Raw genomic sequence first — 17,997 nt, forward strand, 5'->3', positions numbered from 1 at the left:
GTTGTAGAGACTTGAGAAGTTGGTGTACCCTACATAATTCGGCCACGCTGAACACGCTGGTCCAACCCCCGCCTCTGTACGACCTTCCGTTCCTGAGATATGACAAAATTAGCGCCATATGTAGCCGACTACCTATGGAGCTGTCCAGTGCTGATCCTGAGCATTATATGTAGGAGCTCAGGATCAACATGTCAGCACATGCTGGAAAAAACAAAAAGGTTCAAATAACTTTCAATAGTCACCTCCAGCAGATTATTGATTTCCTGACTGCAGCGTGTTGCTATTGTTATTGACATGTTGCTGATTTTTTCCGTTTGATCAGTTCACTACTTAAGTTACAAACATTGCATATTCAATTGTATAGTTGTAAAAATATATGGATAGATTATTACTGTTATTATAACATAAATCCTTTCAATTGATCAGGTTAAGAAAACCACACTACTCCATCGATCAATAATCAAACTCATTCAAGTAAATAATATTAAACAATAAATAAAGAAAAACATCATCCAACACAAGTTATGGCATTAACTTTGTTCAAAACTCTGTTGTCACAGTTTAGAGGGGCAGAACTGCAGAACAACCAACAAATGTGGGCTGTTAAGAACATGTGACAGATGCGGCATTTTACAAAAACAAATGTCTGCACACAGCTCTCGGGGGGGGGCACAAAAATGACCTGGAGGGCCACATTTGGCCCATGGACCTTGAGTTTGACACATGTGACCGAGAGAAAGCCTATGTGGAGCTGTCCAGTGCTGAAGTTCACCTTCAGGATCAGCACTGAACAGGTCCATATGTAGCCGGCTACCTATGGAGCTGTCCAGTGCTGATCCTGATCCATATGTAGCCGGCTACCTATGGAGCTGTCCGGTGCTGATCCTGATCCATATGTAGCCGACTACCTATGGAGCTGTCCGGTGCTGATCCTGATCCATATGTAGCCGACTACCTATGGAGCTGTCCGGTGCTGATCCTGATCCATATGTAGCCGACCACCTATGGAGCTGTCCGGTGCTGATCCTGATCCATATGTAGCCGACTACCTATGGAGCTGTCCGGTGCTGATCCTGATCCATATGTAGCCGACTACCTATGGAGCTGTCCGGTGCTGATCCTGATCCATATGTAGCCGACTACCTATGGAGCTGTCCGGTGCTGATCCTGATCCATATGTAGCCGACTACCTATGGAGCTGTCCGGTGCTGATCCTGAGGGCAAACTTGAAGTCAACAAAACTCACAAATCCATGAAAATTAACATTATGAGACCGTTCTACAACAAGTTATATTCTAGCAATGTGATGCTTGAGAGAAAATCTTTCCTGGATCAGGTCAGTCTCACATCTCTCACAGAAGAACAGGGGGAGTTCTCAAAGACCATGAATATTTAATAATTCTTTATTTTTGACTATCATGACAACAATTCAAACGAAACCTTTTCACTTTGTCATTATGGGATGTTGCGTGTAGAATTCTGAGCAAAAGAGACGAAACATATTTGAATAAGGCTGCAAAATAAAATACGGTGAAACTGAAGCTCTGAATGCTACATTCCTACGAACAGATAGATACACAGATCACCTGGAGACGAGTCCATGCTCAGCGACCCGATCGATTTACTGAGCATTGTATCAATACATATAAAACAGTGCGCTGTTCGTATTCCAGTCAGAATGGTCACAGTTCCTGTTTAGCTGGATCCACACACTGAATCCTCACTTCACTCATTTCTTCATTTTCTAGTCACGTAGAAGCTTCAGAGAGTCACAATGTTTGTAATGTAAAGACCGAGCGTGAAAGTCGCTGGTTTGTTGCCGTCTTTTAAACCGCCATGTGAACCGAGCACAAGTTAAACCAGGTCCCATTCGCTCAGTCAACGGAGGCACTTTACAGATGCTGCTTTAAGTGAGCTTCTCTGTTGAGCTCATGGAATGATGACATCATCATCATCTCGTAGGTGTGGAAGTTTAAAAGATTAGACAGAGAAAGGCACTTCAGGGCATCACGTAACGGAAGGTGAAAATCCTTCCAAAGCAACCAAAGGACATCCCTCAGTAACAGAAACCCGACGGGGAATTCAAAAGTAGCAACGAGCTATAAACGCACCAGATGCAGGAGGGCTGAGACGCGCGGAGGTGCTGCTGCTCATCGCCGTCTCATCGCTGTCTCATCGCCGTCTCATCGACTGGGCTCAGGGTTCCAGGAAATCGGACTCGGTTACACTGTTGATGCATTTAGAGGACGTTTCTCCACTTGTCTCATCTGAGTCCATCAGGTTAAATTAAAAAAGTGTGTTCAAGGTCATCGACCTCACCCCCGAAGAATGTCCGATGTTGAACCTCGTCCTGTTTCAGGTGTTTATACCTGCATGTACCTTTCTGTGTAGATTTCAGTCCTCCGTATATCCGAGCAGCACGCCAAGCGAAAAGGTCGTGGGACATGAGGCGACTACCGAGCTGACTAAGAACAGAGCTACTTCTCAACCTACCAGTTAGAAGTCATTTATTTCAAAAAGAAACAATCTTGAAAATCTGGGCCTGGGGGGGGGGTTAACTGATCCAGGAAATATAACAAAAGACATTTTCCAGTGTGCAACTGGAATCCCTGGTCCCGGTGAAGTTGAGGACAGCGCTATAACAGTCCTGTCCAGAGGTTATAACAGGCTGTGTTGATGACAGACTCCAGGTGATGATACATGGACACCCACTGAGGAGGGGGGCCGCTGCTGGCCTGCAGCTGTGATGGCAGTGGTTCACGAAATACAACTTTAAGGCTCTGTGGCAGGAAGAGAACAGAAAACCCCCCAATTCTGAATAGTTTAGAGAATTATCGATAATAATATGTATAGTATTACAACAACGTACCGTTTTTGCAGCTTGTGTGTCCAGAAAGACCAAAACAAAGCAGTCGGGGAACTTCTGGTTCAGAACCGCCTGAAAGAAGATGACAGGATATCGATGTGACGGCCACTCGAAGGTCGAGCAGCGCTCTCACATGGCTTTTCTCCTTCGCATATTCTTAATGGTATTAAACGAGTTGTGATCATATAAATGCTAAATATACAAGTTATGATACATAAGCGTCATTAGGCTTTGACTCATGTTGCTTGTTTTCAGTAAATGTACTTAAAACAAGGACTGGGGAGGCAAAACGCACGATTGTACCACAAAACCTCATTTAAAGGAACAGTGCAGTGTTTTTACCTCCAAGTAAACAATGCCATCCCTCATGGATATTACATAGCCTCTCTAGATTTATCAGGAAAATATACATATTACACACACACACACACACACACACACTTTTCAAAAAAACACATCACGGAAACGTTTATTTATTTCCATAATTCCAATCAAAAAGTCAAACTTTCATATATTATAGATTCAAGGCCGACAATTGAAACTACCGTATTTCAAGTATTCATTTATACATAATGTCGTAAAAACAATGGCGTTGAAACAAGAAGTAGTTAAAACGCCATTGTCCTTTGTGTAAGCTTCACATGTATCTGTCCCTCCCAGAATGCAGCTCTGCAGTAAAAGCTCGACCTCGTGGAAGCAGGAAGAACTTTATTGACATGAACATGTCTACAGAACGTCTTCTTTTGAAGAATGCTTCACCAAACAGTGTCAGTAAAGCCAGAAGGCTTTGACAAAACTTGAGGCTAAATATTGAGATGTTCTGTCCCATTTGCTGCCATCAAACATGAAGTTGATGTTTTACGGGTTACAGAAGCACGGACCGGTACCGGGCACCACTGGGCTACAGGGATGAAATGCGGTCGACATGTGAATCATGCTAAGGTCTTCAAAATGTCTCTGACCCACGATGTCTATGCAAGAGGGTGTCTGCGATTTTACTCGTTATACTTTGACTCCTGGATTTTATTTATTTATTGTTTTCAATGATATAACAACGTCTTTGATGAAAGACGTAGCATCTGTGTTCACCACCAAAGATCAATGATCCGATGTTTACCAGAGTTTACAGGCCGTTTACTGGTCAGTTCCGTGTTACATAGTGTCAAAGCCCCCCCTTAATAATCCTAAACGTCACATTACACACACAGCGGTAATATTTATGAACAAGCACTGTTATTTGAAATAAAACGATTAGGAAGACCTAATCGTTTAGGTCTTCCTAATCGGTGAGAAGTGATAATTTGATAAAACGCCAACCTTAAAAAAACATAGTAAATGGATTTGAATGTGATGTTTGCTCCTAGAGAGAAACGCAGCGCCTCTCCTCACCAGGTACTGAACGCCGCTGTCATCAAAGTGTCTGCAGCTCTGGGGGAAGCGGTTCAGTAGGACCTTGATCAGACTCTGGTACCAGGCAGCATTCATGCTGAGGAAACAGTCCTGAAGAAACACCAATGACGGGAAGTTCGGGGGGGGGCACAGATTGAATTAAAACAGGCGGAAACCCACGGATCAGTCTGTAAATAACTAGTTTTTCACTTCAATGAGAAACATGCAGAGGATGCTAAAGTTAACGGCATCGTCACCCCGGCAACAGGAGCAGCTCGTTTACTGCTGATAATCAATGATTTAAGAACATGAAACATTTGGCTGTGCTCTCATGTCAAGTTTAAGAATGGGCAAAACCTTTGTGGTCTACAAGATGTCCAATTTGTAATGTTTCAAACTCCCCATACATCAAAAGGCAGCTTTCCCTACATGGGAGAAACAAAGGGGGGATCCGGATGGTTCTCAACATTTAATGGGACCTAATTTAGAACGAGACTCATCAGATTGTTTTTTCATCAAGATCCATCCAGCAGGTTTTTTGTAATCCTGCCATCAAACAGACAGACAGACAGACAGACAGACAGCCTTCTTGGGGGTCTCGGGGCGTTTCTGTTATGGGATGAAGGATGAAGTGAAATTAAAGCGGTGCCGTTACCAGCTGTGGGTCGACCTCCCCCACCGAGCGGCTCTGCACGGCCCCCAGCAGCTCCTCCAGCTCGCTGAACGACAGCTTGCTCAGCTTCATCAGGTGTTCTCCATGGAACAGCCTCCTCCACAGGTTGTCCCTGCGGCAGTGACTCATCGCTTGCTCCACGCTGACTTGGATCTGTCTGCAGGCTGAGGCCACCTCGTTGTTGAGCAGAGGGAACAGAGGGGAGGGGTAAAACAGCCCCCGAGACTCTGCTACTTCCCCTGCTAGAGGATAAAAGTCATTGCCGTCGTCAGCCACAGCTTCAGACGAGGTTTCCTCCCAGGGGTCCTGCCCAGCAGCCCGAGTTCCGTGTGCCTCGATTCGATCTGGGGGGAGCCGACTCCCCAGTTCGCCGGGGTCACGGGTAATCGGTGGAAGTCTCTTGAAGCGGCGCATGTCAGCAGTGAGGCGGGGGAAGAGCGCTCTCTGGCTGGTCATGATCACAAAGAACCGCAACCTTCAAAGGAGATAAATGATCCTTCACTATATGCAGCTGGAAATACTTCAATCTGGGGGGGGGGGGGTGTTTTGATAGCAGTAATCAGTCGGGGGTCAAATCCTGATGGAACGGGTCGACATACATCTTATGTTAGGATGGTCATTAAAAAGTAAACACCACGTGTTAAACTAAAATCTAATCTGGACAAACAGCAGAAGTGAGTCCGAAGGAACAGAAGGGGGATTGCAGGGGTTAATCCTGGATAGTGTGGATGACAGCATTGACTAAATCAGGGCTGCTGTTCTTCAGAAACAACTGGGCTGAGATGAATGTAAAATACTGAGCAGGTGTGTTTCAGACTGGACCTCAACGTTACTAGATAAGTTCCGCCGTGACCGAAGTCCCAGGGAACATCTTTCAGGGGCCAATTCAACTAGAGCTGCAGTGTCACTGATAAGGCCATTTTAATATTTGTCGTTATTTTATGTTTCATGTTGCACCGAGAAAAAATCCTCGTTTGTGAATCCTTTCACTGGCAAATAAATTGATTCAGATTTTCGCCTTTTGTCTTCTTGAATCTATTCCTCGATTAAAATCTTTACCTTAGCACATGCCTTTCCCCATCTGACTGTTCTTCAAACGGGGCAGCATTGTGGCACACTACCAGGGTCACATCAAAGTCATCGTGATGATGCAGGCCTTCCAGATCCTTGTAGGAGCCAGAACTGAATGAAAACAAGTACAAAAGGTCAATATAATGTCGGGCCAGACAAAGTGCAGTTCTGAACATCCCTCGCAAATGCGTGAGACAAGGACCGGTCTGGTGAGTTCTCGGGGCCCCGGGCCTGTGACAGAGGGCTGCCTTGTGGCTGAGTCCATTTCCCATGGTGTCCGGCTGGACCCAGACCAAAAAGGAAACACACAAATTCTGTATTGAGCCCAACACCTGCAGGAGGATTCAAGATTTCCTTGGAGTTCAAGCCTGTCCTCTTCGCTCCTCAGCTGATGAGACTAGCTTTTCGGACTAGGAACATTAACTCTCTTGTAAGTCAGGAGCTCATTGTTCTTTCCAAGAGCTGCTTAAAGTTGGAGTACAAACGCATACCGGGGGTGTCGTCTGAATGGGTCCTTTGCTGATGCAGCCCATTGGCTGTCTAACTGAATAAAGTCTCGTACGGGCTTGGATAGCTTGTGGGATACCAGAAGCAGCAGACGGCCATTAGTGTGCCAGGTGTGTTGCAGCTTTGGCAGTGGCAGAGTCAGAATCTTGGCTGTGATAATGGTGGAGTGCTCTGAGGGTAGGCGATTCGTTCCCTGTACAGCTTGGCTTGAAAGCTTGGCGTACTTTGCTAGCAGTAACACACCGGTAATCTCTTTTCCAGTTGGAGTAGGATTCCCAACTGGAAAATGGTAGATTGCCCTCTCTGAGTTGGGAAGGAGTTTATCAAGTCCAAGTATCATGGGGTCTTGCTCAAAGGTAAGGGAAGAATGGCTGTGAAAAGTCACCAGAGGTAGTGGCGCAGTATCCACAGTGATACAGGTGTAGAACCAGGCTGTTCGGGTGCAGAGAGACGAGCTCCATATGCCGCGCCTACGGTCAGCTCTGGGCAGTGACCGAAAGCAAGAGATCCCGGATAAAGGTAGAAATGAGCTTTCTCAGCGGGGTTGCTGGACTCCTAGCAGGCTAGGGTCGAGTCGCTGCCTGTTCTCTTGCCTGGGCAGTAGGAGATCAGTGGGTTGGTACATGGATTGGGAACAGGTCACTTGTTCAAGTCCCGGCCCAGAAAAAAATACCAGTGTGGACTGGTGGCTGGAGAGGGGCCAGGGTACTTCCTAGGTGCACCTGAGCAAGGTACTGATCTGCTGGCTATGGTGGTACCACAGGGGCACTTTCCATGCATGTTACGGGGCCCCTACAGACTGTATGTACTATTAAGCGCGTATATTTATTCGGCTGTATACTTCTGAAGAATCTTACCTGTTCCACAGAGCCACTAGTGCATACTCGTGCACGTCTGTCCCCTTCTTGCTGTCAGTCGTGACTGGAGCCTTGGACATGCGTAGAGGTTTCATGCTGTAGGTGCTGGCGTGGTCAGTGATGTAGTTGTACAGCTGGTGGGCTGTGATCGTCCCCGTGGCAATGGAGAAGCTCCCTGATTAACATAAGAAACATGAACGCATAAACCCTTCTCTGATAGCCCTTCATATCCATCTATTCCTCTCCAATCACTCATAAATACCTCCCCATAATGCTTCAGGTGGGATGATACACAAAGGCATAATGCAAAGAGAACTTATAAAACATGCCTAAATGAGAATACATAAGAAATGCACAATGAGTACTAGATGCAAATTGCTTTCAGTCAAGGTTCAGGAAGAAACGCGCATTTCAATGAAGGGATGAGTCATCAACATCTTCGGCAAACATAAAACAATATTTTGAGACTTGCGATACGATACTTACTAATATACTTAATACAAATAGAGTGCACACCAGCTCAGGCTCCTTCCCCGCCAGAGAGGTGACATTCCACGTCCCTAGAGCTAGTTTCTGGAGCCGAGGGTCGGACCGCCAAGTTCCCCGCCTTTGGCTGCCGCCCAGCTCACATCGCACCCGACCCCTCTGGTCCCTCCTATGGGTGGTGAGCCCACGGGAGGAAGGTCCCACGTAGCTTCTTCGGGCTATGCCCGACCGGGCTCCATGGGTGAAGACCCGGCCACCAGGCGCTCGCCATCGTGCCCCACCCCCAGGCCTGGCTCCAGGAGGGGGCCCCGGTGACCCGCGTCCGGGCAAGGGAAGCCCAGGACCAATTATTGAACTCGTCATTCACCTCGACACACAGCAAGGACTCTGGAACCACTCTTCTTGAGAGGGGTTGGACTCTCTACCACTCTGGAGTTGCCACTGGTGAGAGGCGCCGGGCAGGGGTGGCAATACTTATTGCCCCCCGGCTCAGTGCCTGTATGTTGGAGTTTACTCCAATAAATGAGAGGGTAGCTTCCCTCCGCCTTCGGGTGGGGGGACGGAACCTGACTGTTGTTTGTGCCTATGGTCCAAACAGCAGTTCAGAGTATCCACCCTTTTTGGAGTCCTTGGAGGGGGTACTGGAGAGTGCTCCTTCTGGGGATTCCCTCGTTCTGTTGGGGGACTTCAACGCCCATGTTGGCAATGACAGTGAGACCTGGAGGGGTGTGATTGGGAGGAATGGCCCCCCTGATCGGAATCCGAGTGGTGTTTTGTTATTGGACTTCTGTGCTCGTCACAGATTGTCCATAACAAACACCATGTTCAAGCATAAGGGTGTCCATATGTGCACTTGGCACCAGGACACCCTAGGCCGCAGTTCGATGATCGACTTTGTAGTTGTCTCACCGGACTTGCGGCCGCATGTCTTGGACACTCGGGTGAAGAGAGGGGCGGAGCTGTCAACCGACCATCACCTGGTGGTGAGCCAACTCCGATGGTGGGGGAGGATGCTGGACAGACCTGGCAGGCCCAAACGTATTGTGAGGGTCTGTTGGGAACGTCTGGCAGAATCTCCTGTCAGAAGGAGTTTTAACTCCCACCTCCGGGAGAGCTTCGACCATGTACCGGGGGAGGCAAGGGACATTGAGTCTGAGTGGACTATGTTTCGTGCCTCCATTGTTGAAGCGGCAGATCGGTGCTGTGGCCGTAAGGTGGTCGGTGCCTGTCGTGGCGGCAATCCCAGAACCTCTTGGTGGACACCGGTGGTGAGGGATGCCGTCAAGCTGAAGAAGGAGTCCTATCAGGCCCTTTTGGCCTGTGGGACTCCGGAGGCAGCTGACAGGTACCGACGGACCAAGCGGAGTGCAGCTACCGTGGTTGCTGAGGCAAAAACCCGGGCATGGGAGGAGTTTGGTGAGGCCATGGAAAACGACTTCCGGACGGCTTCGAAGAGGTTCTGGGCCACCATCCGGCATCTCAGGAGGGGGAAGCAGTGCACGGTCAACACTGTGTATGGTGGGGATGGTGCGCTGCTGACCTCGACTCGAGATGTCGTAGATCGGTGGAGGGACTACTTCAATCCCACCGACATGCCTTCCAGTGAGGAAGCAGGGCCTGGGGACTCGGGGGTGAGCTCCTCTATCTCTGGGGCCGAGGTTGCCAAGGTAGTTAAAAAGCTCCTCGGTGGCAAGGCCCCAGGGGTGGATGAGATCCGCCCGGAGTCCCTTAAGGCTCTGGATGTTGTAGGGCTGTCATGGTTGACACGACTCTGCAACATTGCATGGACATCGGGGGCAGTGCCTCTGGATTGGCAGACCGGGGTGGTGGTCCCTCTTTATAAGAAGGGGGACCGGAGGGTGTGTTCCAACTACAGAGGGATCACACTCCTCAGCCTCCCCGGTAAGGTCTATTCAGGGGTACTGGAGGGGAGGGTCCGCCGGATAGTCGAACCTCGGATTCAGGAAGAGCAATGTGGTTTTCGTCCTGGCCGTGGAACTGTGGACCAGCTCTACACCCTCGGCAGGGTCCTTGAGGGTGCATGGGAGTTTGCCCAACCAGTCCACATGTGTTTTGTGGATTTGGAGAAGGCATTCGACCGTGTCCCTCGGGGAGTCCTGTGGGGGGTGCTCCGGGAGTATGGGGTGTCGGACCCCCTCATACGGGCTGTCCGCTCCCTATATGACCGGTGCCAGAGCTTGGTCCGCATTGCTGGCAATAAGTCGGACCTATTTCCAGTGCGGGTTGGACTCCGTCAGGGCTGCCCTTTGTCACCGATTCTGTTCGTAACTTTTATGGTCAGAATTTCTAGGTGCAGCCAGGGCATTGAGGGGGTTCGGTTTGGTGACCTCAGGATTGGATCGCTGCTTTTTGCAGACGATGTGATCCTGTTGGCTTCATCAGGCCACGCCCTCCAGCTCTCACTGGATCGGTTCGCAGCCGCATGTGAAGCGGCCGGGATGAGAATCAGCACCTCCAAATCCGAGGCCATGGTTCTCAGTCGGAAAAGGGTGGAGTGCACCCTCCAGGTCGGGGAGGAGATCCTGCCCCAAGTGGAGGAGTTCAAGTACCTCGGGGTCTTGTTCACGAGTGAGAGAAGAATGGAGCGAGAGATCGACAGACGGATCGGTGCAGCGTCTGCAGTGATGCGGACTCTGCACAGATCCGTCATGGTGAAGAGAGAGCTGAGTCGAAAGACGAAGCTCTCCATTTACCGGTCGATCTTCGTTCCTACCCTCACCTATGGGTCACGAGCTTTGGGTAGTGACCGAAAGAACGAGATTCCGTGTACAAGCGGCTGAAATGAGCTTCCTCCGTAGGGTGGCTGGGCTCTCCCTTAGAGATCGGGTGAGAAGCTCAGTCATCCGGGAGGAGCTCGGAGTAGAGCCGCTGCTCCTCCGCGTTGAGAGGAGCCAGATGAGGAGGCTCGGGCACCTATTTAGGATGCCTCCTGAACGCCTCCCTGGTGAGGTGTTCAGGGTACGTCCCACCGGGAGGAGACCACAGGGAAGACCCAGGACACGCTGGAGAGACTATGTCTCTCGGCTGGCCTGGGAACGCCTCGGGATCCCCCCGGAAGAGCTAGAGGAAGTGGCCGGGGAGAGGGAAGTCTGGGCTTCCCTGCTTAGGCTGCTGCCCCCGCGACCCGGCCCCGGATAAGCGGAAGACAATGGATGGATGGATGGACAAACAGAGTGATTCTCAGAGTACAGGAGTAAGGTATAGTCAGACCAGTGGGATGGCCAGATACTCAGAGAGGGTGAGTAAGTAAGTGAGTAAGTTGATTATAGAAAATGGATAAATGATCCATTATCCAAGTTAATTTGGCTCCTTGCCAGGAGTTGAGAAGGTAATTGATCAGGATGGCCTGGGCCTCTCCTACTGATGCTGCACACATTTAGACACACCTTCCAACTACTACTATTTAATCATCTTAGAAAGGCGCTTTGGTGGGGTGGGAAACGGTCCATCACTGCAACTTGTGATAATAGAAACAACAAAAGTGCAACAAACTCGAGTGAACAAATCGAGACTGCTTGGAAGGAATGCAGATCTGCTTCCTACTGCAGCAGGCCTCTGGCCTCAAAGCTTCATTGTGATACCAGACACAGCTCTTTCTGCAACCAGCCAGCCTTCAGATCTTGTTACTCTAATGTTCATCGATGTGACCTATTCCTGGTGATTCTAGATGTGCAGAGCAACCGTATTTGTCGTGTGATTTGAAATTCCATTTTACACGAAAGTCACCTTGGAAGACATGGTTTCGGCCAAACTTGGGAATGTCTGGATGATAGGAGATGAAGTCGTCTAGGAAGTCAGTGAGCTGGTAGCCCTGCCGCAGCGTCATGTGGCAGCCGACCAAGTATTGATGAACCACTCGTAGGTGGAAGTCGTAGCTGAAGGAGTGAACGTGCATCAGGTCCCGCACCTTATCACACTCTTCAGTGAATAGCATGGAAAGCTGAAACAAAGATATGAGCATTACAGAATGAGTGGACAATGAACACTCACAGGGTAAAACAGGGCAGAGTGATTTGTATTTAAGCAGCAGGCAAATCCAAACTCTAGTCATTATAATTTCACGCCATCTCCAGTCCATGAAAAGAATCTCAGACACATCTGGAGTTGATTGGCGTGAGCATCCACGACTTGGAGGAGGACACCATGCTGTTTCAGTGGCTCCCAACTGCTTCCAGCTGCGCAACTTACAGTCCTGGTTCTCTGCGACTCCGAGGGTCGGATTTGGAATTGGTTCAATCTCGGATTCCACTGTACCGGTAATTGTTAAAAGGTTGACATTGGAATTCTGCTTCTTGTTCGGTTTCTAAATATTGTTTGCTCAGCTGAAGTCGTATTTAGTGCGGTGGCGGCATGCAGCTTCCATAGTTAGCACCCCACTGGTTAGAGGGGCTGCTGATGCAGGACACTGCTGCAGATCACAAACAGTTGCTTTACTTTGTCTTGAATAAAGCCGCGTAGCAACAGCGAGTCGGTGTGAGCGAGGATGAGAAACAAACGGGACGCTCCACCTTCGGCCACAGGGTTTACAAATGAGTGCCAGCCCCATGTTTGAATGCAGCGATGTTATTAGCGTTAGTAAGTCTCTGGCTCCTCGGCCATCTCACAACATGATCTCCTATTCACCTCATCAGCAAAGGAAGAATGTTAGACGACCAAGATGGTGAAAAGGTGAATGGTGGTGGAGAGACACATCCCTTCCACATCGAAGCGACGTGAAGTAATCCTAAATAAGAATATCGCTTAGCCAACTGGTGTGCTGCCAGACAGACAATACAAACAAGAATAGACAACCTTCAGCGGAGTTGAACGCGTTGGTCATAGATGTGACGCTGAGATTAGCAAGACGAGATTATGTTAATACTATAAGAAATAATACTCTGAAATTACAATGTAGCGCTCTCCATCCCTGCTCCTGCTGTTTTTATTCTTTCTGGAATATCCACACTGTGCTTTGTATCCACAGTGTACCCACTGAATGCAGCTTGGTGAGAAACTCTTAAAGAAACTTTAGTAGTAGAATACTTTAAGATCCAACATCAGAAAGGAGCTGACAAAATCATTAACTGCAATCACAAATTGTGGCAGGCTAAAGTGCAGTTATTTACTACCCGTGTTTATCGACAGCGTAAATGCTAAGCCCTCTTTCAGTTTCTTCTGAAACGCCGGCCTACAAAACTAAAACATATATTGGAAATTGTTTGTCCTCTGATTATGAAAGTGTCTGGAAACTTTAAGCATCAGAGACTGCAGAACATAAAATGAGTTATTTTTTATAAATGAATATTGGCCACTACAAATTCGCATCAACAAGACTGTATTTACACCCTACAAGGGGCCCCTCAAAACGGTCACACAAATAATTCTGTGATTGAGAAGATTTCTACTAAAATTAACCCTATAATTATCAGCGATCATGCTCCGGTTACGCTCAGCTTACAAATCGCAGCGACCTTTGAACCCCCGTCGACGTGGCGCTTTAACGCCTCTTTGCTTAAAGATGCAGAATTTGATAGGGTCATAAGAAGAGAGTGGGCAGACTATCTGGAAACAAATGACTCTCCAAACTCTTCTCCGTCTTTACTCTGGGAAGCAGGGAAAGCTGTAATCAGAGGTAAAATTATATCATATGCCTCTTACAAAAAAAAACAGGAACAGAAAATGGAAAAGGAAATAGAGGAGAAAATTAAACTATTAACCGATGCTTACGCAGCGAACTCAAGCAATCAAACGTGGATTGAACTACAAAACACAAAACTAAAACTAGATGATATATTATCAAAGAAAACAGAGTTCATATTACAACAATTGAGATACAACGACTTTGAATATAATAACAAATCAGGCAAGTTTCTGGCGAATCAACTCCAACGTAACAGAGAAAGATCTCTCATAACAGCAATTAAAGGGTTAAATGGTGAGTGCACGCAATCACCAGAAGAAATCAATCATATATTTTACACGTTCTACCACAACTTGTATTCAGCAGCTAATAAACCCAACCCGGAGGATATTGAGGCATTTCTCAGTAATCTGAATATGCCTCAACTATCAACAGAGTATAAGAACATTCTGGAAGCTCCGCTGTCTATAAATGAACTCCACAGCGCCCTAGATAGTATGCCTAACGGCAAAGCACCAGGCCCGGACGGCTTCCCGGCTGAATTTATGAAGCATTTCTGGACCATGTTAGCGCCGTTATTCTTCAGATCAGTGACAGAAATGAAAAACAATGGTCATATACGACCCCACATGAATACAGCAGCAATTAAACTTCTACTGAAGCCGGACAAAGACCCCACCCTCCTTTCAAGCTACCGACCTCTATCATTAATCAACGCCGACATCAAAATGATAGCAAAGGCACTCGCATCCAGGCTGGAGACAGTGATCCCGTCTGTAATTCACAGCGACCAAACAGGATTCATTAAAGGTAGACATTCCACCAACAATATCAGAAGACTGCTGAATCTGATCAGTATGTCGCAGCGACTTGGAAAAAAGGCAGTGGTTGTATCGCTGGACGCAGAAAAAGCCTTTGATAAAGTCCTTCCTCTTTGCCGTCCTACACAAGCTTGGGTTTGGAGAGTCATTTATTCACTGGGTGTCAGTATTATATAACTCTCCCAAAGCGACCGTAACCACCAACGGGATTACCTCACAGAGAGGTACCAGGCAGGGCTGCCCACTCTCTCCTTTATTATTTCCAATATTTATTGAACCTCTAGCAGCAGCACACACGCTCATCCACACAGACACATCTCACAACACTTGGAACCCTGCAGACCAGGACCCAAACTACTCCTTTCCTACAGGCAATTTAAAATACCTGGGCATAAATATTTCACCTAAATTGTCTGAGTTAACCCGATTAAATGTGGCTTGGTTTAATGAATCCCATTTTATTTGACATGATATCGATGGCCGGGTGTTTGTGTGCCACTTACCTGAGAACACATGGCACGACGATAAAATATGGGAAGGTGAGCTGATGGAGGCAGTGTGGTGGTTTCTGCTGGGAGATTTGGGTCCTGCTGTCTGTATGGATGTTACTTTGACACACACCACCTAGACATTGATGCAGGCCATGCACACCCTTTCATACAAATGGCATTCCCTGATATATATACCCATTTCAACAGGGTAATGTGCCCTGCCACAGAGCAAAATGTTCTGAGAAACACAAGTAGTTTGAGATGTTGACTTGGGCTCCAAATTTCCCCACATTTCAATCATATTGAGGGTCAATGGGATTTGGTGGCCAAACAAATGAGATCCATGCAGGCCCCATCTTGTTTCTCCCAGGACTGAAAGGATGTGCCGCTAACGTCTTAACGCAGCACCTTCAAAGGTCTTGAAGTGCCCATGCCTTGATGGGTGAGGCGCTGGTTTGGCAGCAAAGAGAGACCACTATGATATTACGCAGGCATTCAAAATGTGATGGCTGATCGGTGCACTTGTTTGTTCACATATCGAGTCAGACACATTCATCTGTGATTATAGTTGCAGGAAAACCAACCTCATTGAGCAGAAATCTGTATTTCATCTCTTGGAAGCAGCAGTAAAGTTTTGTGCTATTCAATTATTGTCCTTGAAACCCAAGCAAATGCTGATAGTGATAGTGGAAATAGACCTGGAAGAATTCCCAGATCCAATGCTGCGGTTATCAGAGATGAGGAAAGACATTAAGAAGATGCTATAATTTGAGGCAGAGTGCGAGGCACAACAATAGCTTCACAAACACCGAGCCGCAAGCTGAAACACCCAAATCAAAAAGCACAGAGACATATAGCCGACTGAAGTTCAAGGAGGGAAAGGAAATCAGAGCGCAGTTTGAACTTCAAAAAGAGATATTTTAATACCTGGCCTTTGCCCAGCTAACACCAGTATTTAAAATATGACACACAGCACTGAACACTGAGGTACAGTTATTCCCAAACAGGCAATAATGCAGACGTATAGATTTGGAAAGGAAGGCCAGCACTGATGGTAGGAAGGATAGTTGGAGGGGTGTGGGAGGGGGTGAAGCCTGATTGTAGTGAGACACCCCTCCCTTGAGATGGCTGGGACATACCGCACAGTCAGATACTGGTGAGGCATCTGGAAACGGCTTGCAACGAGGTTTGGTGAGGAGGCTGCCCTGATGGAGAGATAACATGAGGTGGGACTAGGCAAAAACATCAAGATACAGACAGACGGATCGAAAGGAAAAGGTACAAGAAGAAATTCTTTTATGGACTGTCAAGCCTTTTTTTCTGATTTTGTTTTTATACTTTTATTTATCAAATGCAAGTCAGACATAAAGTGCAAACGTACAGTTACTTTATTTCTTTTTAGACAAACAATCAAATTAACACCCACCTACGCCCCGACATAGTAAACTAGAAATAACAAATAAGTATGAGCAATACTTGTACATGTACATGGTAGTAATTTGAAAAGCAAACAAACAAAAGAGGATAAGAATAAAAAACAAACAATATATATATATATACATATACATATATATAAAACATACATACAAATACACACATTCACACATGAAGTGTTAGTATCAATGCTTATGTAAACAAAACGATTCCTAATACCTGCCCACTCCTTGGTCAGTCAAGCAAATTTGTTCTGTCAAGCCTTTTAATTACCATAAAAATGCATTTGACATACGTCGTCATGCGCATTAAAGGTGGACATTCGATAGTTATGTTGGTTAGGAGCCAAAATGGGGAGATGATGACTCCTCCTTTCATTCTTCACTCCTTTTATCTGGCATTATCTAAAATGTGACTACACCAAGGCAACAAGTCAGCACTGAGAACAAAGTTGGTACAGTAATTATTGTGTAAACCCCATTAAGTATACTTCAAGTATAACACAATGTCACTTAAAGAGGACATATTATGAAAATAAATCACTTTTCCCATGTTTCTACACTATTTTGGTGGTTTTGGGTCATTGCCAACCCAAAAACTGCTAAATTAAACCTTCCATTCAATCCTGCGTAGTTCTGTAATCAGGTATTAAAATGCGTCTGGCAAAAATCTTGCAGTTTGCGACGTCACCGGGGAGAGGAACATGCAAAAGATGTGCGTGCACTCTCTCTGTCTGCGCTCCGCACGTCCACACACATGCTCTACCCGTGACTTGTGCATGGCTCGCACCATTGCTTGCACGGCACTAGAGAGATGAGCTGCCATTTTGTTGGCTGCACTGAACTACACAGATCTTTACACCGTCTACCAGCTTCAGAGGACGGAAGAGCAGAATGTATTGAGTTTATTTTTTGGTGGTATTGTACCGGCAAAAACTGACCAACATGTTTTAGTGTGCGCTAAACACTTTGAGCCAGACTGCTTTAATAACCTCGCCCAAAAGAACGCTGGACTAGCTACGAAAGGTTATCGTAAACAAGGAGCACTACCAACTGTCCGGGACAGAAGCGGCTATGAGGCAGCAAACGTGAGTATTTTAATGTCATTTGTTCTCTCTGCTCTGTGGTGAAAGCTACACGTTGTAACTTACTAGTTAGCTGCTACAAGAGGAGCACAACACGAAGAGCGTCCCTCTATTTTTCTCTGTGTGACAAGAATGTAGATGAGGGAGACGTGTAAAATAAAACCTTTATGTTTCCAACCATGTTTATTACGTCCTGTGATTATTCACGCATCACCGAATAAAAAGCGTCACCATGGTAGCGTGCCCGCTAGTAATGTAGGTTAGCTTCCGGGTTGAGAGCGTTTCAGACAGAGCTGTTTGAGACAGAAATGAGGGACGCTGTCCTGCAGCATCTGTTTGGGACAGAAATGAGGGACGCTGTCCTGCAGCATCTGTTTGGGACAGAAATGAGGGACGCTGTCCTGCAGCATCTGTTTGAGACAGAAATGAGGGACGCTGTCCTGCAGCATCTGTTTGAGACAGAAATGAGGGACGCTGTCCTGCAGCATCTGTTTGGGACAGAAATGAGGGACGCTGTCCTGCAGCATCTGTTTGAGACAGAAATGAGGGACGCTGTCCTGCAGCATCTGTTTGGGACAGAAATGAGGGACGCTGTCCTGCAGCATCTGTTTGAGACAGAAATGAGGGACGCTGTCCTGCAGCATCTGTTTGAGACAGGAATGAGGGACGCTGTCCTG

The 17,997-nt window shown here is 47.1% G+C and overlaps 1 protein-coding gene across 1 annotated transcript in view; it reads right to left on the minus strand.

Annotated features, from left to right (window-relative positions):
* Positions 1-1,391: 1,391 nt before the first annotated feature.
* szt2 (SZT2 subunit of KICSTOR complex) overlaps positions 1,392-17,997 on the minus strand; it is an 89,748-nt gene continuing 73,142 nt past the window's right edge. The window contains exons 68-75 of the mRNA XM_068743952.1: positions 15,942-16,007; positions 11,597-11,810; positions 7,364-7,538; positions 5,988-6,110; positions 4,911-5,403; positions 4,256-4,366; positions 2,870-2,938; positions 1,392-2,780 (exon numbers count right to left, since the gene is read on the minus strand). Of these exons, the coding sequence (XP_068600053.1) occupies positions 2,637-2,780; positions 2,870-2,938; positions 4,256-4,366; positions 4,911-5,403; positions 5,988-6,110; positions 7,364-7,538; positions 11,597-11,810; positions 15,942-16,007 (1,395 nt within the window). The 3' untranslated portion in view covers positions 1,392-2,636. The remainder of the gene's footprint in view (positions 2,781-2,869; positions 2,939-4,255; positions 4,367-4,910; positions 5,404-5,987; positions 6,111-7,363; positions 7,539-11,596; positions 11,811-15,941; positions 16,008-17,997) is intronic.

This window comes from Brachionichthys hirsutus, chromosome 9 (assembly GCF_040956055.1).
Source record: "Brachionichthys hirsutus isolate HB-005 chromosome 9, CSIRO-AGI_Bhir_v1, whole genome shotgun sequence".
NCBI lineage: Eukaryota > Metazoa > Chordata > Actinopteri > Lophiiformes > Brachionichthyidae > Brachionichthys > Brachionichthys hirsutus.